Here is a 24,002-nt window from a genome sequence, read left to right as displayed (position 1 = left end):
GAAACTTCTCTGAAGAAGACAGGCGCACGGCCTTTAGACATATGAAAAAATGCTCATCATGTTTAATCATCAGAGAAATGCAAATCAAAACTACTTTGAGATACCATCTAACTCCAGTGAGACTAGCCTATATCACAAAATCCCAAGACCAGAGATGTTGGTGCGGATGTGGAGAAAAGGGAACACTTTTGCACTGCTGGTGGGAATGCAAATTAATACAGTCCTTTTGGAAAGAGATATGGAGAACACTTAGAGATCTAAAAATAGATCTGCCATTCAATCCTGTAATCTCTCTACTGGGCATATACCCAGAAGACCAAAAAGCACATCATAACAAAGATATTTGTACCAGAATGTTTATTGCAGCTCAATTCATAATTGCTAAGTCATGGAAGAAGCCCAAATGCCCATCGATCCATGAATGGATTAATAAATTGTGGTACATGTACACCATGGAATATTATGCAGCCTTAAAGAAAGATGGAGACTTTACCTCTTTCATGTTTACATGGATGGATCTGGAACATATTCTTCTTAGTAAAGTATCTCAAGAATGGAAGAAAAAGTACCCAATGTACTCAGCCCTACTATGAAACTAATTTAGGATTTGCACATGAAAGCTATAACCCAGTTACAACCTAAGAATAGGGGGAAGGGGGAAAGGGAGGGGAGGGAGGGGGGAGGTGGGTAGAGGGAAGGGGATTGGTGGGATTACACCAGCGGTGCATCTTACAAGGGTATATGTGAAACTTGGTAAACGGTCTGTAAAGCTAGTGAATGGTGCCCCATGATCACATCAATGTACACAGTTTGATTTAATAAAAAATAAAATAATAAAATAAAGAAAAACAATAAAAACTCTTAACAAACTAGGAATACACGGGACCATCTTTTTTCTTTCTTTCTTTTTTTTTTTTTTTGAGACAGAGTCTCACTATGTTGCCCTTGGTAGAGTGCTATGGTGTCACAGCTTATAGCAACCTCAAACTCTTGGGCTTAAGTGATTCTCTTGCCTCAGCCTCCCAAGTAGGTGGGACTGCAGGCACCCACCACAATGCCTGGCTGTTTTTTCTTGCAGTTGTTTAGCTGGCCTGGGCTGGGTTGGAACTCGCCACCCTCAGTGCATGTGGCTGGCACCATAACCACTGTGCTATGGGCACCGAGCCTGAAGGGACCATCTTTAATCTTAAAAAAGGGCATATTTGAAAAACCTACACTAACATTATACTTACAAGTAAAAGATGGAGTATATTTTCCCTAAGATTAGGACAAGGCAAGGATTTTCACTCTTGTAACTCCTATTCAAAACCACAATGAAAGTCTTAGTACAATAAGACATAAAAAAGAAATAGGAGGGATACAGATAGAAGATAACACAGGAGAAAAATCTAGATGATCCTGGTTTTGGGGATGATGTTTTAGATATAACAACAAAGGCAGAATCCATGAAAAAAGTAAAAAAACTGAGAAACTGTACTTCATTAAAATAAAAAATTTATACTCTGAAAGATACTGTTGAGAGAATAAAAAGCCAAGCTACAGTCTGACAGAAAATATTTTTAAAAGATATATCTAATGAAGGACTGTTATCTATAATATACAAAGAATTCTTAAAAATCAACAATAAGAAAACTAACAGCCTGATTAAAAATATGGACATGAACTACAAATAGTCGACTCACCTGAAAAGATGCACAGGAGTCAAATAAGTATATGAAAAGATGCTCAGTTTATCATATGCCATTAAGGAACTATAAATTAGAACCATGACACACTATTACACGTCTATTGAAATGGACAAATCCAAAACACTGTCAAAATTAAATGCTAATAAGGATGTGGAGTGACAAGAACTCTCACTCATTGCTGGTAGGAGTATAAAATGGTACAGCCACTTCGGAAGACAGTCTGGCAATCTCTTATAAAACTAAACATACCCTTATCATATAATCTGGCAATTGTGCTCCATAGTATCTACGCAGAGGGCATGAAGACTGATATATGCACAAAAAACCTGTTCACAGATATTTATAATAGCTTTATTCATAATTTCCAAAACATGGAAGCAACCAACATGTTCTTTAGTAGATGAATGGATAAATAAATTGAGATACAGCCACGCAATGGAATATCATTCAGGGCTAAAAGAAATGAGCTATTGAACCATGAAAAGACATGGAGGAACTTCAAACGTATATTACTAAGTAAAAGACTCCAATCTAAAAAGGCTACATACTATCCCAACTATGTGACATTCAGGAAAAGGCAAAAATGGAGGCAGTAAAAAGATCAGTGGCTGCCCAGGGGGAGATGGGAGGGAGAGAAAGATGAACGAGTAGAGCACTCAGTATTTTTAGGCAATGAAATCGTTCTGTATGATGCTGTAACAGTGGATACAAGTCATTATACACTTGTCAAACCCTATGGCATATAAACACCAAGAGTGAAGCCTAACACAACCTGTGGCTTTTTAGTGATGATGATGCGTCACTGCAGGTTTGTTGATTATAAGAAATATGTCATTCTTGTGCTTGATGTTGATAATAGGGGGTGTATGTCTGTTCAGACAGGGGAAATATGGGAACTCTATTACTTTCTGCTCAATTTTGCTGTGAAACTAAATCTGCAAAAAAAAAAAAAAAGTCCATAAAAAAAGGAAATAGAGGAAAGCTCTCAAATCAGGGCAAATTGGTTCCTAAAAAAAAGGACTGGGACCATGTACCCCCCCCCAAACATAAAGAAGAAATAAACAAAATTTAAAAAAAAGATATTTAAAAGGAAGACACTAAAGCAAGAAAATTATCTCCTTGGATCCAATTGATTTCAGCTCTTGGGTGCTAGAGGTGCTCCACATATGATAGGTTCCCTAAGCTAGGCTGGAAATGAGGGCTAGACTGCCCACCACACCCAGGAAAAGAGAGCTGCTACAGCAACTGCCAGAGGCTCAGCCTCATGTGAAACTACAATCCTAAGGAGATAGAAGGAAACCATCACAGTCCTGAGATGTCCAGCTGACCTGACCAAGGTCCTGAGCAAGGAAGCTCATAAAGTAGAGACTGGACAAAATTAATGATCATCATCAATTGTATTTTTATATACTGGTCAGAATAAACTAGAAATTAGAAAGTATACATCATTTACAGCAGTTTCAGAAAAATAAATATGTATAAATTTAACAAAATGTGTATAGAATCTGTATGGTGAAACCTACAAAACATCAATTTAAAAAAGTCAAAGAATACCTAAAACAACTGGACAGACATATAATGGTCATGGGTTGGAAGTCTCAATGTAGTAAAGATGTCAATTCTTTCCACATTTCATCTTTAAATTTTACACATCCAGCAAAATTCATGAAGAGATGCTGGATATTATCAAATGCTTTTTCTGCATCTATTGAGATGATTATATAGTTTTTGTTTTTACTTCTTTTTATGTGGTGAATTGCATTCATTGACTTGCATGTGTTGAATCATCCTGGCTTGCATCCTTGGGCAAGTAGAAGGATATTTTTTATATATACAGATAAGAGGATTCTCAAATTTATAAGGAAAGACAAAAGCACTACAATAGAAAAAGGAGGGAATCCTCCCTAACTCATTCTATGAAGCTAGTATTACCTTGATATCCAAGCCAGGAAAGGACATAATAAAAAATGAAAACTACAGACTAATAGTCTTCATAAACACACAGATGCAAAAGTCCTCAACAAAATACTCGCAAACTAAATTTAATAGCATGTCAAAAAAATAATTCACCACAATCAAGTGGGTTTCATCCCAAAGATGCAAGCAAGGATTATTCAACACATGCAAGTCAATGAAAGAAATTCACCACATAAAAAGAATTAAAAACAAAAGCTATATAGTCATCTCAATAGATGTAGAAAAAGTATTTGATAAAATCCAGCATCTCTTCATAATTACAAACCTCAGCAAACCAGGCACAGAAGGAATATACCTCACAGTAATAAAAGCTATATATGAAAAATCACAGCCAACATCATACTGAAAGGGGAAAAGTTGAAGGCCTTCCCCCTAAGAACTGGAACAAGACACAGGCACTCACTGTCACCACCTCCATTCAACATAGTACTGGAAATCTTACAGCAAGCAAGATAAAGAAATCAAAGGCATCCAGACTGGAAAGCAGGAAGTCAAATTATCTCTGTTTACTGAGGACATGATTTTATACCTAGCAAATCCTAAAGACGCCTCCCAAAGACTCCTAGATTTGATAAATGAATTCAGTAAAGTCTCCAGTTACAAAATCAACACACACAAATCAGTAGCATTTCTACAAAGTGATAGCAATGAAGCTGAGGATCAAATTAAAACTCAATCCCATATACAATAGCTACAAAAAAGGGAGGGCAGGGCTATACATAATTAAATTAAATTTGAAAAAGAAAAATGAAGTTGGAGGAATCACACTATTTGATTTTAAGACTTCCTATAATACCATAGTTGTTAAGACAGGGTGGTATCAGTGAAGGGTGAGACACTTGTGCGAATAGAACAGAACAGAGTCACGAAATAAGCTCGCACAGACATGACCAATTAATTTTTGACAAAGGTGCAAAGACAATTCAATGGAGAAAAGCCCAGTCTTTTGAACAATTATTTTAAATGCTAGAACAATTGGACCCTCATATACAAAATAATGAACTTGAACTAAGTCTCATACTTTATAAAAATTAACTCAAAATGGACCATAATTCTTTCTTTTTTTTTTTTTTGTAGAGACAGAGTCTCACTGTACCGCCCTCGGGTAGAGTGCCGTGCCGTGGCGTCACACGGCTCACAGCAACCTCTAACTCTTGGGCTTACGCGATTCTCTTGCCTCAGCCTCCTGAGCAGCTGGGACTACAGGCGCCCACCACAACGCCCGGCTATTTTTTTGTTGCAATTTGGCGGGGGCTGGGTTTGAACCCGCCACCCTCGGCATATGGGGCCCGCGCCCTACTCACTGAGCCACAGGGGCCACCCCTGGACCATAGTTCTAAATGTAAAACATGAACCTATAAAACTTCTTAAATAACACTAGAAGAATAAATTAAAACAATTTTTCTGGAATACAATACTAATAACATTTAAAGCATTTTTAAGAAATCTTAATAATTCTCATTATGTACTCTTTGATATAGCCATTTCACTTTAAGGAATTTGTTCCAAGAAAATAATCATAGCTATATCCAGACAATTGACAATGAAGATGTTCATTACAGTTGTATTTATAATACTGAAGCACTAGAAATGGGCTAAACGCTCCACCCTAAGTTGAGTGTGTCTGATTTTGTCCTCTGCTCCTAAGCACTCTCCATGGGTGATGTAATTTCTGGCTTTAATTGTAATCTACGTGTCAATTAGTCCCCATAAATCCTATCTGCCAAATGTCTCTCCTAATTCACACTGATGTACTCAAGTGCTACTTAATATTCTCATTCGGATGGTTGTAAACACCTCAAACTTGACATATTCAAGTTGAAGAGGATTTTTTTTCCTGCAACAAATTTGATACTTCTCTTGTTCAGTGATGGCTATCTGCTACCTACCAAACTGCCAAAGCCAATAATCTGGAAGTCACCTTAGGTTCTTCCTTCTTCCTCCCCACCCCTTGCCCCCATATCAGATCTCTCATTAAGTCTACCTCCTTGGTGCCTCTCTAGACTTCAGGTCCTAGAGTGAAAAGGTAGTTTGCAGATGTCTGTGGCACTCTGGCCTTTCTTGAAGCAACACCAAAGTGGAACTGTCAGTTTATCCTTGCACCAACTGTGTCTCAACTCATGGTTTTAGGGGGATACCTATTCTATTTTACACTAGAAATAAGTCTGGCTCTATAATTCCTAACTTCCATTGCTATCATCACATTATAAAATTTTGACTGTGCTTGCCTTAATTTGATGAAAAGTTTAGCCAGAATCTGTAGTGCAAACCTCATGTCAGAACTTTCTAGGTAGATCCTCTACCCCATCCCATCTGACCCAGGAGACTGAGATCAGGCGCACCATTCATCCACTCCTCGGACTTGTTGCTGAACTCATAAGCTGTCACCCACAGCTGCTCATAAGGCACTTTGTTGGTCATCAGGGCTTGCAGAAGAGGGAAGGAGCTCTTCTCCTTTTCCAACAGCTCTTCCTCCTTATTGATCAACTGCAAGGCAGAGGAGGATGCTGTTTATCGGGTAGCTGTTCTCCTAACCCCCAGAAGCCACCTTGGCAAATCCCTTAGCACCTTGCAAACCAGGTAGAGGATGATGCTCATTCATCAGGAGAGTCAGAGAGGAAAAGAAAGCATGGATTTAAGCAAGAAGGTTCCTTTGCTACCTTCAAGGGCCATGGCAGCTGAGATCAAGCTGCTTAAAAATGTAGGATAATCTGCTACTTGCTCCATTATGTAGGATGATCTGCTACTTGCTGCTATCTTCGTTCCCACTGCACCATAGCCCTTTCTCCATTTTTATAATTATCATAGGTACCTTAGCTTTTCATATGATGTTGCCCTCTTACACCGACCTGACTTAGCTGGCCTTTGGGGAGAGTTACTTAGCTTCTCAAAGCCTTGGTTCTTCCACTTTATATAGGGATAGAAATAATAATAGTACCTAACCTAAAGGTTTGTTAAAGGCATTAAGTAAGATATTGCATATGAGGTTCTTTGCATATTGCCAGTTTGCGCATAACCCAATACATGTGAGTAATTACCTCATTGTAATTTCTCCTTTGTGTATTCATGACTAACAAAAAAAAAAAATCTAGCGTAAACTAGTGGTGTGGAAAAAAGTAGTTGAAAGTGCCAGTGAACGAACTAGTCAATTAATCAGTCAATCAATCAATTAATACTATCCACTTGATAGGTGCTATTAGGAAAGTACAACCAGAGCCAACAAGCCAGTACAAAGTGTTAGGTTAGTCCCCAGCCTAAGACCTCAAACCTCAAATTCCACCAGTGATTGATCTAGGTTCCTTGAAAGTTCATTAAGCTTTTCCACATTGTTCTTCATTTCTTCTGCAGTCATCACCTCACGTTTCCTAAAAGCTTCTAGTTCCTTATTGTACCCCTCAAGTTTCGACTCAAATTCTGCACATCTGAAAGTAAAGATAGGCCAGTCACATTTGAACTTTTAATTTTGTGTGCTTTTAAAGTATTAGCATTACTTGCCCATATTCAAGCCTGGGGAGAATCTGATCTTCTGGAAAAAAAATCAATGAAGAAGAAAAACTTAAGATAAACAACATGTAATACCATCTTCTACAGATTCACCTGCTGTGAATCTATTGGTGATTAAACATTTGCAGGTGTTTTCCTGTATAGGTAAATATATATACAATGTATGTAAACACACACATACACAAGGGCTATTTTTCATATTACTTGGCTAGATACTTTCTGATAGCCCTCATATTGTTTATTCATTCAGCCATTGAGTGCTTCATACATTTCAGAGCAGCAGCTGTAGCATCTGGAGTATATTTGTGAAGTATGGTATTAACCTTTGTACGCTTATGGAGCTTGTACTTTAGATGGGGGAAATATAGACAACAGACATGAATGAATGGATAAATATATAGACAGAACAAATATTTAAAGAGATATTTCTAATAGTGGTAAGTACTCTAAAAAAAATAAAATAGGGTAGAGTGATTGGTGGATGAAAGTAGAGAGCTACTGCATCTAGAGGGATCAGGAGAGACCTTCCCAGAGATTTATCTACTTCATCCATACTATCATCAAAGCAGGTATAGTATAGTCTAGCAAGGGGAAGGGGTGAGAAGGGAGAGTAGAGAGGAAGGGGGGAGGGTGATTAATGGGAAGAGGGAGGGCACCTGGTGGGATCTCACCTAATGTGTATAATGCAAGGGCATATATATTTTTTTTAATATTTAAATGTAAGTTTATTAAAATAAAACTAGTTTTTCAGTTGCACAAGCCACATTGCAAGGGCTCCATAGTATACACAGAATGTTTCCATTTTTGCAAAAGTTCGATTCAACAGCACTGCTCTTGAGGTTCATTTGAGTAAAGATGTCTGTTGAAAAAAAAAATCAGGTCTTTAAAGAATTAAAGGTAGTTTTGCTCAGAAGTCTGACCAAGGCCTATATCCCAGGATCAGTTCTTTCAGACTGCTTCAGCACAACATTTTAATCCCTTGCTTATATATAGGCGAAGGTTCAGCACATGCAAAATTGCATCAAACTTGCTCAGAAATAATATTAAAGCAGAATCACATCAAGATTTGGGTATAACAGTACGTTCTGGTTATAGATTAAGGAAGCATCATCACAAACCCTGCCAGATATTAACTGATGCGCTGGAAAAGCTGAGGAGTGGGGTCATTTATCGCTTAAGAAATAAAGTGCTTTAGTCAAGAGACGTAGAGGAGAGGTAGTGTGTGCTCTATCCTGTTCTGTTTTCTTTTTTTTTTTCTATGATAGCTATTTTTATTTTTATTTTTTTCCTCTTTTTTTTTTTATTGTTGGGGATTCATTGAGGGTACAATAAGCCAGGTTACACTGATAATGCAAGGGCATATTTCAAAATAACTAAGAGTAAATTTTAAATGTCTTACCACAAAAAATAAGTGAGGTGAAGGTTATGTTAATCAGTTTGATTTAAGCATTCCACATGGTATATCAAATCATTCCATTGTACCCCATAAATGTATACAGTTATGATTTTAATTAAAAATTAATAAAAAATAACTAAAGTTCAAGGGTAAAAAAAACCATGTACTAATTACAACAACTCCCTTTTCCTAATGAGATAGGATAAAATAGTGTTAAGTAGACAGGGTGTAGAGCCAGATAGGCTAGTTTTAAATCCTCACCTTGCCACTTAGTAGCTAGTTAAGTGACTTGGATAAGTCACTTTAACTCTCTATCTCTTAGATATATAAAGTGGATAGAAAAAGTACCCACTTGATAGTTAAAGCTATCAAAAATTGCTGAGAATTGAGCATGGTACCTACCAATCACTATACAAGTATTTGCTCACATTCACTAAAATGTAAACACTATAAATACAATTTTTGTCTCCTTAATTCATGTTATAGCTTCAGCACTTAGAAGAGTATCCGACACACAGCAAACAAACAATATTCATTGAAGCAACAAGGAGACTTGTCATTGAGATCAGCTATAGTGACATTCCATAAATTTAGCTATTATCTTAAGAATACTTAATTTTGTTGTGGCTATTTTGATGTTTATTTTTTTCTTAAAGTAATTTAAGAGTTAATTCCCACATGGCTTGATTTGGGTTTTATTTCTAATTGTACTGTGCAGTAAGCATCCTCTGATGTGATTTCTAATGATTCTCACCTCCTGGTATTCAACAGTCTAGTGTGATCAGCTCTAGAGTTTGGGCTACATCTAGTAATTAATTTCTAACAAAAAGAGATTGGCAGGAGGGGTGGGATATCACTTCTAAGATTAGGATACAAAAAGACTGACTTCAATTTTTTTTATTTATTTCAAGGTATTACAGGGTACAAATATTTTTGGTTACACAGATCACTTTTATAATGCTTGAATCATGGTTATAAGTGTCATGGTTATAAGTGTGCCTGTCACCTAGATAGTGTTAAAACTGACTTCTATATTGCATATTCACTCTTTCTCTCAGTCTCTCTTGCTCTGAGGGAAGCCAGCTGTTGTGAGCAACCTAGGGAGAGGCCTTAGGGCAAGGAATAGAGGGCAATTTCTGGACAATGGCCTATAGGAACTAAATCCTACTAACAATCACATGAACAGGCTTGGAACTGGATCCTCACCCAGTTGAGCCCTCAGATGAGACTACAGTCTTGGCTGACATTCTGACTGCAACCTCATGACAGATGCTTACAGCTAAGCTGCACTTGGGTTTCTGATCCACAGAAACTGTGAAATAAGAAATTTTTGTTGTTTTAAGCTATGTTTTTGTATGATTTGTTATGCTACAATAGGTAATTAATATACACTATTATACAATTTCTGCTTTTAAGTTTTTTCTAAGTCCTAAAATATGGGACAATATTTATAAATGTTCTGTGGACATTTAAGAACAGTAGTTATTTTTCACTGTAGAGCAGATTATTTTTTTCTTATTTTAATCCAAATTTATTTTATTATTTGCAAAGGTGAACATTTTTAAATGTTTATTTGCCACTTTTTTTTTTTTTTTTTCAGTTTTTTGCCAGGGCTGGGTTTGAACCTGCCACCTTTGGCATATGGGGCCGGTGCCCTACTCCTTTGAGCCACAGGTGCCACATATTTGGGGACTGTATTTTCCTATCTCTTCCCTTTTCATCTTTGGTCTTACTAATTTTCAAGGGTTCTTGGCTCTTTGCCACAGGTGCCACATATTTTGGGGACTACCTTTTCCTATCTCTTCCCTTTTCATCTTTGGTCTTATTAATTTTCAAGGGCTCTTGGCTCTTTGCCTTCTATGTGGTAACTATTTTCACCCTTTTATTAGACTTTTAAATTTAAGTATTCTTACCTTATGAAATTCTCAAAATTTTATTTAAATGCATGAATTTTTTCTTTCATGGTTTTTGTTTTCATATGTTTAGAATAATCTTACACAGTGAAGATCAAATTATTTATTTATTCTATTTTATTTTATTTTATTTATTTATTTTTTTTATTGTTGGGGATTCATTGAGGGTACAATAAGCCAGGTTACACTGATTGCAATTGTTAGGTAAAGTCCCTCTTGCAATCATGTCTTGCCCCCATAAAGTGTGACACACACCAAGGCCCCACCCCCCTCCCTCCTTCCCTCTTTCTGTATCCCCCCCATAACCATAATTGTCATTAATTGTCCTCATATCAAAATTGAGTACATAGGATTCATGCTTCTCCATTCTTGTGATGCTTTACTAAGAATAATGTCTTTCACGTCCATCCAAGTTAATACGAAGGATGTAAAGTCTCCATTATTTTTTAATGGCTGAATAGTATTCCATGGTATACATATACCACAGCTTGTTAATCCATTCCTGGGTTGGTGGGCATTTAGGCTGTTTCCACATTTTGGCGATTGTAAATTGAGCTGCAATAAACAGTCTAGTACAAGTGTCCTTATGATAAAAGGATTTCTTTCCTTCTGGGTAGATGCCCAGTAATGGGATTGCAGGATCAAATGGAAGGTCTAGCTTGAGTGCTTTGAGGTTTCTCCATACTTCCTTCCAGAAAGGTTGTACTAGTTTGCAGTCCCACCAGCAGTGTAAAAGTGTTCCCTTCTCTCCACATCCACACCAGCATCTGCAGTTTTGAGATTTTGTGATGTGGGCCATTCTCACTGGGGTTAGATGATATCTCAGGGTTGTTTTGATTTGCATTTCTCTAATATATAGAGATGATGAACATTTTTTCATGTGTTTGTTAGCCATTCGTCTGTCATCTTTAGAGAAAGTTCTATTCATGTCTCTTGCCCATTGATATATGGGATTGTTGGCTTTTTTCATGTGGATTAATTTGAGTTCTCTATAGATCCTAGTTATCAAGCTTTTGTCTGATTGAAAATATGCAAATATCCTTTCCCATTGTGTAGGTTGTCTCTTTGCTTTGGTTATTGTCTCCTTAGCTGTACAGAAGCTTTTCAGTTTAATGAAGTCCCATTTGTTTATTTTTGTTGTTGTTGCAATTGCCATGGCAGTCTTCTTCATGAAGTCTTCCCCCAAGCCAATATCTTCCAGTGTTTTTCCTATGCTTCTTTGAGGATTTTAATTGTTTCATGCCTTAAATTTAAGTCCTTTATCCATCTTGAATCAATTTTTGTGAGTGGGGAAAGGTGTGGGTCCAGTTTCAGTCTTTTACATGTAGAAATCCAGGTCTCCCAACACCATTTATTGAATAGGGAGTCTTTCCCCCAAGGTATGTTCTTGTTTGGTTTATCAAAGATTAGGTGGTTGTAAACTGTTAGTTTCATTTCTTGGTTTTCAATTCGATTCCAAGTGCCTATGTCTCTGTTTTTGTGCCAGTACCATGCTGTCTTGAGCACTATGGCTTTGTAGTACAGACTAAAATCTGGTATGCTGATGCCCCCAGCTTTATTTTTGTTACAGAGAACTGCCTTAGCTATATGGGTTTTTTTCCAGTTCCATACAAAATGCAGAATCATTTTTTCCAAATCTTAAAAGTACGATGTTGGTATTTTGATAGGAATAGCATTGAATAGGTAGAATGCTTTGGGAAGTATAGACAGTTTAACAATGTTGATTCTTCCCATCCATTAGCATGGTATGTTCTTCCATTTGTTAATATCCTCTGCTATTTCCTTTCTGAGAATTTCATAGTTTTCTTTTTTTTATTTTTATTTTTATTAAGCCATAGCTGTGTACATTAGTATGATCGTGGGGCACCATACACTTGGTTCATAGATCGTTTGACACATTTTCATCACATTAGTTAATATAGCTTTTATAGCATTTTCTTAGTTATTTTGCTAAGACCTTTACATTCCACATTTACTAGGATTCACATATTATAGAAGTCCTTCACCTCCTTCGTTAGGTATACTCCTAGGTATTTTATTTTCTTTGAAACTGTGGTGAAGGGAGTTGTGTCCTTAATTAGCTTCTCATCTTGACTGTTATTGGTGTACACAAAGGCTACTGACTTGTGGACATTGATTTTATATCCTGAAACATTACGGTATTTTTTGATGACTTCTAGGAGTCTTGTGGTTGAGTCTTTGGGGTTCTCTAAGTGTAAGATCATGTCGTCAGCAAAGAGGGAGAGTTTGACCTCCTCTGCTCCCATTTGGATTCCCTTTATTTCCTTGTCTTGCCTAATTGTATTGGCTAGAACTTCCAGCACTACGTTGAATAGTAAAGGTGACAGAGGACAACCTTGTCTGGTTCCAGTTCTAAGAGGAAAAGCGTTCAGTTTTACTCCATTCAGTAAAATATTGGCTGTGGGTTTGTCATAGATAGCTTCAATCAGTTTTAGAAATGTGCCACCTATGCCTATACTCTTCAGTGTTCTAATTAGAAAAGGATGCTGGATTTTATCAAATGCTTTTTCTGCATCTATTGAGAGGATCATGTGATCTTTATTTTTGCCTCTGTTAATATGGTGGATAACGTTTATGGACTTGCATATGTTAAACCAGCCTTGCATCCCTGGGATGAAGCCTACTTGATCATGATGAATGACTTTTTTGATGATAAGCTGTAATCTATTGGCTAGGATTTTGTTGAGAATTTTTGCGTCTATGTTCATGAGTGAGATTGGTCTGAAATTCTCCTTTTTGTTTGGGTCTTTTCCTGGTTTTGGTACCAGGGTGATGTTTGCTTCATAGAATGTGTTGGGGAAGATTCCTTCTTCCTCAATTTTTTGGAATAATTTCTGCAGTACAGGAATAAGCTCATCCTTGAAGGTTTGATAGAATTCTGGAGTGAAGCCATCTGGACCAGGGCATTTTTTGGTTGGAAGCTTTTTTATTGTTTCTTTGATCTCAGTGCTTGAAATTGGTCTGTTCAGGAGCTCTATTTCTTCCTGGCTGAGTCTAGGGAGAGGGTGTGATTCCAAATATTGCTCCATTTCTTTCACATTGTCAAATTTCTGGGCATAGAGTTTCTGGTAGTATTCAGAGATGATCTCTTGTATCTCTGTGGGATCAGTTGTTATTTCCCCTTTATCATTTCTGATTGAGGTTACTAGAGATTTTACTTTTCTATTCCTCGTTAGTCTGGCCAATGGTTTATCTATTTTATTTATTTTTTCAAAAAACAACTCCTTGTTTCATTAATTTTCTGAATGATTCTTTTGTTTTCAATTTCATTGATCTCTGATTTGATTTTGGATATTTCTTTTCTTCTACTGAGTTTAGGCTTAGATTGTTCTTCTTTTTCCAATTCCATAAGATCTCTTGTGAGATTGTTGATGTGCTCTCTTTCTGTTTTTCGAATGTAGGCATCTAAAGCGATGAATTTTCCTCTCAAAACTGCTTTTGCAGTATCCTACATGTTTTGGTAGCTTGTGTCTTCATTGTTGTTATGCTCAAGGAAGTTAATGATTTCCTGTTTTATTTCTTCCTGCACCCATCTGTTATTCAACAGAAGATTGTTTAATTTCCATGCCTTTGGGTGGGGTCGAGCATTTTTGTTAGAGTTGAGTTCCACCTTTAGTGGTCTGAGAAGATACAAGGTAAAATTTTAATTCTTTTGATTCTGTTGATATTTGTTTTGTGTCCCAGGATATGATCAATTTTGGAGAATGTTCCATGGGGTGATGAGAAGAATGTATATTCTTTATCTTTGGGATGGAGTGTTCTATATGCGTCTATCAAGCACAGTTGTTCTAGGGTCTCATTTAAATCTCTGATATCCTTGTTTAATTTCTGTTTAGAGGATCTGTCCAGCTCTGTAAGAGGAGTGTTAAGGTCCCCTGCTATTATGGTATTATCAGATATCATATTGCTCAGACTGAGTAAGGTCTGTTTCAAGAATCTGGGAGCATTTAAATTGGGTGCATAGATATTTAGAATTGAAATGTCTTCTTGTTGTATTTTTCCCTTGACCAATATAAAGTGACCATCTTTGTCTTTTTTGACTTTAGTTGCTTTAAATCCACATGTATCTGAAAATAAGATTGCAACTCCTCTTTTCTTCTGAATTCCATTTGCCTGAAAAATTGTCTTCCAACCCTTGACTCGGAGCTTTAATTTGTCTTTTGAAGCCAGGTGTGTTTCTTTTTTTTTTTTTTTTTGTAGAGACAGACTCTCACTTTATGGCCCTCGGTAGAGTGCCGTGGCCTTACACAGCTCACAGCAACCTCCAACTCCTGGGCTTAAGCGATTCTCTTGCCTCAGCCTCCCGAGTAGCTGGGACTACAGGCGCCCACCACAACGCCCAGCTATTTTTTGGTTGCAGTTCGGCCGAGGCTGGGTTTGAACCCGCCACCCTCGGTATATGGGGCCGGCGCCTTACAGACTGAGCCACAGGTGCCGCCCAGGTGTGTTTCTTGCAGACAGCAAATGGATGGCTTGTGTTTTTTAATCCAGTCAACCAATCTATGTCTCTTCAGTGGGGAATTCAAACCATTAACATTTATTGAGATAATTGATAAGTGTGGTAGTATTCTATTCGTCTTATTTTGTAAGAGTCCATTGCTTAGTTTTATCTTTTGCATCAGTGTGGAGGTTAAGTTCTGTCCTTTAATTTCTGAGTTCTTACTTTGCTGCTGATCCATTGTGGTGGTCAGTGTGCAGAACAGGTTGAAGTATGTCCGGTGGAGCTGGTCTTGTTCTGGCGAATTTCCTCAATATTTGTATATCCGTAAATGATTTGATTTCTCCGTCAATTTTGAAGCTTAGCTTAGCAGGGTACAGAATTCTGGGCTGGAAATTGTTCTGTTTAAGTAGATTAAAGCTAGATGACCATTGTCTTCTTGCTTGGAAAGTTTCATTAGAGAAGTCTGCGGTCACTCTGATGGATTTGCCCCTGTAGGTCAACTGGTGCTTACTCCTGGCAGCTTGCAGAATCTTTTCTTTTGTCTTGACTTTGGACAGGTTCATCACAATGTGTCTTGGAGAAGCTCCGTTAGAGTTGAGGTGACCTGGGTTCCGATATCCCTCTGAAAGCAGTGTGTCAGAATCTTTGGTGATATTTGGGAAATTTTCTTTTATAATATTCTCTAGTATGGCTTCCATTCCTCTGGGGCATTCTTCTTCCCCTTCTGGAATTCCTATAACTCGTATGTTGGAACGCTTCATAAAGTCCCATAATTCTGACAGTGACCGTTCTGCTTTCTCTCTCTTCTTTTCTGCCTCTTTTACTATCTGAGTTATCTCAAAACTTTGTCTTCTACCTCTGAAATTCTTTCTTCTGCATGGTCTAACCTGTTGCTGATACTTTCCATTGCATCTTTAAGTTCCCTGATTGACTGTTTCATTTCCTTCAGCTCTGCTATATCCTTTTTATATTCTTTATATCGTTCATCTCTTATTTGATTCTGTTTTTGAATTTCCTTTTGGTTAATTTCCACTTTATTAGCAGTTTCCTTCATTGTTTCCATCATTTCTTTCATTGTTTTCAACATGTGTATTCTAAATTCCCTTTTTGTCATTCCTAACATTTCTGTATAGGTGGAATTCTCTGCAGTAGCTACCTCATGGTCCCTTGGCGGGGTTGTTCTGGGCTGGTTCTTCATGTTGCCTGGAGTTTTCTGCTGATTCTTCCTCATGAGTGATTTCTTTTATCTGTTTCCTTGCCCTAATTTTCCTTTCACTTCCTCTTGCTCTTTAAGTTCTCGTGCCTGTGGAAGTTGCAGGCGGGTTTAGACGGGTTGAACACATGCGACCACTTGTCGGTTTTCCACTGTTTTAGTCCTCCTCTTGGGGTCTAGAAGTCTCTCGCTGACTCCCTGTATCCTCTCAGGGGTGATGATAGGCAGATCCCACCAGCCAGAGATGCCTGGAGTCCTAGCTCCCCAGGCTCACGGTGCCCAGATGCAAGGAAGCTGTTACTCGGCTGCCATCTTGCTCCGCCTCCCTATTTTTTTTTTTTTGAAACAGTCTCAGTTTGTTGGCCTCAGTAGAGTGCTATGGAGTCGTAGCTCACAGCAACCTCAAACTCTTGGGCACAAGTGACCTTCTTACCTCAGCCTCCCAAGTAGCTGGGACTATAGGCACCTGGCTATTTTTTTTAGAGACAGGAGCAGTCTCAGTCTTGCTCAGGTTGGTCTTGAACTCCTGAGCTCAGGCAATCCACCCGCCTTGGCCTTTCAGAGTGCTAGGATTATAGGCATGAGCCACCATGCCTAGCCAAGTAAATGGTTTGATATATATTTAATATCTATCTATATTATATATGTATGTATTATACATACACATATATGTGCAACAAATTAAGATTATTGTTTACTTCCATTATCTTCTCATTCATATTTCACTTTATTCATTTATTTTAATTAATTAATTATTCATGTTATTTAATATGCAAGGGTTGATGACTCCATTAACTGTATTTCACTCACTTAAAATACCATTTTTTGTTTTTTTAAGACAGAGTCTCACTTTGTTGCCCTCAGTAGAATGCTGTGATGTCATAGCTCACAGCAACCTCAAATTCTTGGGCTTAAGTGATTCTCTTGTCTCAGTCTCCCAAGTAGCTGGGACTACAGGTGCCTACCATAATGCCCAGCTATTTTTAGAGAGGAGGTCTCACTCTGACTCAGGCTGGTCTCAAACCTGAGAACTCAGGCAATCCACTCACCTTGGCCTTCCAGAGTGGATTATAGGCATGAGCCACTGCACCCAGCCTAAATAACCATCGTTGAATCATTAATGCTTTTGCTTTGACTTCGACTATATCTGGTATTAACATGGTGGACTGTGCTTTCTTTTTCTTTGCATTTGTATGGTATACGCTAGCCTATAGACAAGCTTCTTGTTTTCCCTGCTACTTCATCATATTAGGAGATCAGGAACAAGATTAGATCAGCAGCATGATTAAATCAGTTATTAAACACAGTAAATACAGAGGACAAGAAGAACAAGTTAAATGACCCCATAGAAATACAATCAGCAAAGTCTAGATTTACAGACAAATGACCCAGTTTCTTTAATAAATAAATTTCAAGGAAAAAAAACATAGGCAATCTTTTCTCCAGATTAAAAGAAATTTAAGAGACATACCAATCAAAGGCAATGTTGTAGACATTATTTGGATTCTGATTCAAGGAAATAAACCATAAAAAAAACAGATCATTTTGTTCCCTAGATTTAAAAAATTCAATTACTTCTATTGTACTTTAACATGAATCTACACTCAGTACTGTGACCTCAAGGACTCTACAGCCTTGTAAAGCCACCCTCCTCCTCAGTCTAGACCTTCCTACCATGGAGCCATTCCCATGCTGTCTGAACTGGGTACTCGGCGATATTCTCCTCTCTCCTTTCCTGAACTGCCTCCTTCTCATCCTTTGAGTCTTGTGAAATGAAACTTCCCTGACCTGCCCATTGCTTATAATCACAATGAACTATTTGCCTATTCATTTCCTTCAAAGAACTTCTGTATCTACTTTATCTTCTGTCTCCCTTCTTGACTATAATGTGCAGAAGAGCAGGGACTATGTCCATTTTGTCTTCTGCATCCTCAGAGAGGAGGAATAGAGGCTGGAGAAAAAAAGGAAAGGAGAAAAGGTGGCTCCTGCCACTCTTTCCATTACCCGATGGATTCTCAGGCATAGGGCACATAAGATTCAGACCTAGGGCACATAAGAGTCATGTGAAATGGCCTGCCTTTATTTCTTTCTGCCTCTACACCTTTTCTTAGCTTTTTGTTTGCTTTTGCTTTGTAATAAGCTGTGATTTTAGATTATGGTAAGCATTCATTTTGGCAAATATTCTTAGTGTGAAAAACTTTCATTCATTCACTCATTGCAACAGTGAGTGCTTACTGTATGCAAGGCACTGTGTTCTATCTGAACCTTTAGGTTTTGGTGAAACACAATCCCAAGTGCTTTTCCTAAGACATTTTCCATTCTCCCTTCAAGATGCTGAAGTGTTTTCCATTGCATTTTCCTGGCAGAGAGTAGCTCACATCCCTGTGCTATCAATCACGTATATTTCATACATCTTCCAGGGCCATGGAAGCTGTCAGTGGGTTAGATAAAATAGGGAGAGAAGGGAGAAAAGCTGATTATTCTCCTGTTGTCCACATAATTATGTGCTGCTGGGTGCCTTTTCAGATCATTAAAACTATTATTATTAGTAGTATTTGAGATGGGGTCTCACTCTGATACCAGGGCTAGAGTGCAGTGGCGATGTCATAACTCATTGCAGCCTCAAACTCCTGGGCTCAGGTAATCCTCCTACCTCAGCTTCACAAGTAGCTGGGACTACAGGTTCTCACCATAAGGCCTGACTAGTTTTTCTGTTTTTAGTAGAGATGGAGTCTTGCTATGTTGTTCACATGTGCCTTTACCATGTGCATGGCACTTGGCCCACTTCACTTGATAATGTTGGGTTTTCCACTATATCTATATTTTCTGTCTCTAGATTAAAATCTTTAGTAGCCAAATGAATGCATATGTCTAGGATAAAGTACAGAATACCATAAAAATCCTTAATAAATATTGGCTGAATTTACAAATAATGAATGAATAAATATGATAGCCACATTAGCACTGAAAGACGAGCTACAAAAGAGGTAATTCTCAGCCCCCTGCCTTTATTAACCCTGTTTTGTGATATTGCACACATCTTTGGTCTCCAACATAAAGCTGAAGATTTCACTATTATTATTGCAGAGGCCATTATTACATGGCACTAGTTTTGCCTTTTTCTCTCTGCACTGCCAAATTCCAATTATTCAAGGGAGGGAGGGAAGAAATTAGAAGAAATTACAGTGAAACAGTCTTAAAGAAAACATTCCTCAGTGTGAAACAAAAGGAAATTCCTTCTCCACCAATTGTTTTCAGCTCTCGCCCACACATTGCTGTGGGCTCCAGACAGAACCAGGAATCTTTAATGTGGGTTATGAGGCTGCATCTCATTTACAAAACAATCCTAGACTCTTCCTGTACCTTTTAATCAGATCCATCTCTGCCTGATCCCTCTTGCTGAGGAGCAGATTTCGACTGTTTTCGAAGATATCTTCAATCTGGTCTGGCCAGAGGAACAGAGTGCTGTTCAATTTGATGTCCTCATCTGCAAAACACACACAGTCAGCCTCAGGATACTCTTTGGCAAGGTCAGAGTGCGGGGAATCAATTCTGCAGAATAAGAAGTGGGTGTAGGGGTGGCACGGCCCATTATGGTTGGATGAAAGACAATTTATTGAGACCTTACCCAGGGCCATGCTGGAAGGTAGCTGGTATTATCATCCTTGTTCGTTGTGCCCCTGAGAAATCAAGCCTAATGCTAAGCCAAGTGGTCAAGTTTACACTGCTAGAAGGCAGAGCAGAATTCAAATCTAAGTCTAACCAACTTCCAAGGTTAGGTCTGGGTAACATCAGAAACCTGGGTAGAAGTTCTGGTTCCACATGTCAAACTGTATCACCTCTTCTAAGTCTCAGTTTTCCTTTTGGTTAAATGGCAGTAATAGTATAAAAGCCAGATGCTTCCCCCATCTTGTGACTCTGGTCCAATAAAATGTTCCGGATTTCTTTGTGAATTTAGGGAGACAGAGACCACAGTGAGAGTCTTGGATGCATACACACGGTTGAGGGCATAGCTCGTGAACATGCAGGTGGATGGTTAAGGTGACCACTTTTCACTCCCAGTCCCCATCTCTCCCTCCCATCAACTTCTCCTTGACACTCATTGTGAACACCAGGTAATTCACAGAAATTTTCAGATGGTAAATGGCTTGTGGAAAACATAATAAATTTTCCTTCAGAACCTGGTCTTTAGTTCAAAAAACTCTAACTTGACTCAAGAAGCCTTCAAGGGACCCTAAAACCATTTCTTTCCTTTTAAGGCATGCAGGAACATGAAGGATAGTGTTTTGGCCTCTCCAAAGGTAATTAGAGATGAGTGACATCTACCCACTTACAAGAAGGATTCTGCATTTGGAAGTGATGTTTCCAGGAATACTAGATACAAGATGCCAAGACAGGCATCTAGGAAGCAGAGGTCAAACTGCTAGATAGGTTTTCTTTTTGTCTAACAAAATTCCCTTTGTGCAAATCAAATTCCCATGGGTAAGAGTATGGAATAAATGCCTTTAACATGTGGGGGCACTTGAAAAGCATCTCTCATTAAATTTATTGGTAGAATTCCTATAACTGCTTTCTACTATTTCCCTGACACCTTATCAGGAAATATATATATATATTTTTTTTTCTTCTTCTTCTTCTTTTTGAGATAAGGTCTCACTTATCTGGGCCTGGGCTAGATTACAATGGCATCATCACAGTTCACTGCAACCTCAAATGCCTGGACTCAAGCAATCCTTCTGCCTCAGCCTCCCTAGTAACTAGGACTATTGGCACATACCACCACACTTGGATAATTTTTCTATTTTTTGCAGAGATGGGGGTCTTGCTCCTGCTCAGGCTGGTCTCAAGCAATTCTCCAATGTCAGCTTTCCAAAGTGTTAGGATTACAGGTGTGAGCCACCATGCCTGGCCATAAGATTTATTATGTTATATTTACAGGTATAAAAACATACATATTCATATACATTACATGTATACATAAGGCTTTAGACTTACTGGGCAAATCTGCATAGTCCATCAAGAACTCCAGCCGTTCACTTGCATTTCTAAGTTGCCTCCTGAGCTTGAACACAGTGACATCACTGGATTTCTTTAAGTATTCAATGAGGAACACCAGCTCCTCAGTGTTGGAAGGAACCTCACTGACTTTGTCTGCAATAGTGCTGTACTGATTACAAATGCTACAGAGAAAAAAAAGGTATTTTAATCATCATCATCATCATCATCATAAATGACCGTCTTGTGATACTTTGTGCTAAATAGATATAATTCCTATCTGTAGACTAGAACAATGGTTTCCCTTTTTTTTCTACCTGCAAATCCTATAACACATGCATACCAAACTCCAAGGAAAAATAACTGTAGTAATGATAATATCTGTCTTGTATGAAGTCCTTATGAAGTGCCATGCCCTATTCTAATCATTTACATAAATTCAATCCTCATAACAATTCTAAGGGGTAGGTACTATAATTACCTACATTTTATAACAGAAGAATGTGTTATAATGTAAGACCGAGTAATTTTATCCAAAGCAACATGGTGTATAGATGTCAGAGCAAAGATTTGAACCTAGGTCAACTGATTCCAAAGTTCATACTTTTAACAAATACACACCACACTACTTTTCATGGGTAGAATCCAGATTTAGACCAAAACAATAAGAACACCACCACTAACAACACTCCCTCACATTTTAGTCTAAAGTAGAGCACTCAATTAATTTGTAATTATTGCTATTTAACAGCACACCAGCAAGTTTATCCTCACATGGTGCAGGTAACCCCTGGCGGCAGAGAGAAAGTTATGTTCAACTACTTCAACAAGCAGATCTAACTTAATTCTCACACATAAGACTGTGGAAAATGATATTCTTATAGGGATAATTCAAACATTCTCTGATTTATATAGAAGCAAATGACTTATAGTCTTCAGCATTTTAAATACAATTAGAAACAAATTATCTGCAATACACACATGCCTAGCACAGAGTGACCCTCAACAGGTGTTAGCAATAATATCTATCACAGTTGTGTTATTATTAATCAATCACTATATCCACACTAGATGAAAACCACCCCTTCAAGATTTTTAGTCCCCAATATTGCATCTTAATGTATAGAAACCCTATACATTATGAAGCTTCCATAATGAAGCTAAGTGTATCAAACTGAAGAGAAAATGATTAAAAGACTTTTTCAGATGATTTTGAGATTTTAGAAAAGAATTTGTATACAACTTGGAAACTGCCTATAGAGAAAATTACCCACTGTGTTATAATTGTTCAGCATATTCTCCACTTCTTAGGCCTGTAGCTATGGTGTATTTCCAAGCCTCCTTTGCACTGGTATTGGGTATTATATTAGTCAGCTCAGGGTGTCATAACCAATACATCATGGAATGGGTGGCTTAAACAGTAGAATTGTGTTTTATATCACTTCTGGAGCCTGGGAAGTCCATGATCAAGGTGCCAGCTGATTCAGTTCTGGAAAAGGTCTTCTGCCTGGCTTCTTTTTTGCTGTGTCCTCACATGGTAGAAAGACAAAGAGCTATGGTGTCTCTCCCCTTCTCATAAGAGTACTTTCTGGATGAGTGCCCCATTGTAAATTCATACAACCTTTCTTACCTCCTTATACACCCTATCTCCAAATATAGTTGCATTGAAGGTTAGGGCTTTAATATATGAATGTTGGGGGAAACACAATTCAGTCCATAGTGGTTAAGGTTGTATGATTAAATTCTAGCTGATGGAAAGTGGGAAGCAATGATGAGTATAATTTTGGGGCATAGTACATAAAACTGCCTTTGTGTGCTCTTCCATGCTCTTTCTTCTTTTTGATTATCTAGGAAGTCAACACAACACTTGAAAGTTATGTGTTGAAGATGTAAAGTCATCATCTGTTTAAGTTTTTGAATGGACAAAGATATCCCCCACTAATCTGGAACTACCTTGGGCAAGATCTAAACTTCTATTGTGTTCAGTCATCGTGGGTTTATTTGTTACAGAATCTAGTCTACTCTAATACGTGTAGAGTCTCTCAGTCTGATAGGCTTCGATCTGATTAGAATTCACTCTGCTTCCCTTTTGTATAAGAATGCTTAGAGTAAATACTGTGTGGTTATGGGCTACCAGCTTCTTGGATGAATCCAAAAGGGTGGCAGCAGACTCACTGACTACTGGACCCTTGAAAAGATCCTGAATATGGGTCATTGATATCAAGAATATAAGTAACATAACACTCTAGCAATATCTGAAGGTAAGCTGAGGACCGGAAACATTGCCTTTTACATGTACTGATGACATTTAAAATCTAAAATACCAGGGCGCCCATACATACAGGGCTTTTCTCTGGTGTAAAGGATGGCATAGGGATTAATGCAATGAATCTTGCATCAACTTATGGCCTCTCTCCACAGTGTTGTTATTGTTTGGACAAGACTTCTCACACTGTAGGAATCAGGCAGCCAAATCAAAGGGATAATTTTTTAAGGCCTTGAATTTTTGATCAATACTTCAGGCCATCATTCTGGCCACTTTAGGCAAACACACCGTAGTGAATATGAATGCATGTGCACTTTACTATTGATGCACCTGAAGGCACTCCCTGCCTTTATAGCTGGAGCACTCCATCCTAGGAGCACCCAATCTTTGGAAACAGTGCTGTATCCTGGCAACTACACACTGGTAAAGTATCAAGGTCAGGGCTTGGTATGTGAAGACTCAAATTCAAACTAATCTACCTACTTGGTTAAGTTAGTTTTTCTTTCTGGTCCTCACATTCTCCTAAATAAAGGGTTTTGCATCTGCCCTATGTACCTCAAAGGGCTGTTGAAGTCAAGTGAATTAGAG

The 24,002-nt window shown here is 38.1% G+C and overlaps 1 protein-coding gene across 1 annotated transcript in view; it reads right to left on the bottom strand.

Annotated features, from left to right (window-relative positions):
• The window catches only part of DNAH3 (dynein axonemal heavy chain 3), a 221,999-nt gene that overhangs the window by 158,123 nt on the left and 39,874 nt on the right, over positions 1 to 24,002 (bottom strand). Inside the window, exons 14-17 of the mRNA XM_053556151.1 lie at positions 21,149 to 21,333; positions 19,517 to 19,640; positions 6,934 to 7,087; positions 6,008 to 6,152 (exon numbers count right to left, since the gene is read on the bottom strand). Of these exons, the coding sequence (XP_053412126.1) occupies positions 6,008 to 6,152; positions 6,934 to 7,087; positions 19,517 to 19,640; positions 21,149 to 21,333 (608 nt within the window). The remainder of the gene's footprint in view (positions 1 to 6,007; positions 6,153 to 6,933; positions 7,088 to 19,516; positions 19,641 to 21,148; positions 21,334 to 24,002) is intronic.

The sequence above is a fragment of the Nycticebus coucang genome, chromosome 12 (assembly GCF_027406575.1).
Source record: "Nycticebus coucang isolate mNycCou1 chromosome 12, mNycCou1.pri, whole genome shotgun sequence".
In the NCBI taxonomy this organism is placed as follows: Eukaryota; Metazoa; Chordata; class Mammalia; order Primates; family Lorisidae; genus Nycticebus; species Nycticebus coucang.
The sequence above is the reverse complement of the archived record's forward strand: the minus strand, read 5'-3'. Positions and strand labels throughout refer to the sequence as shown.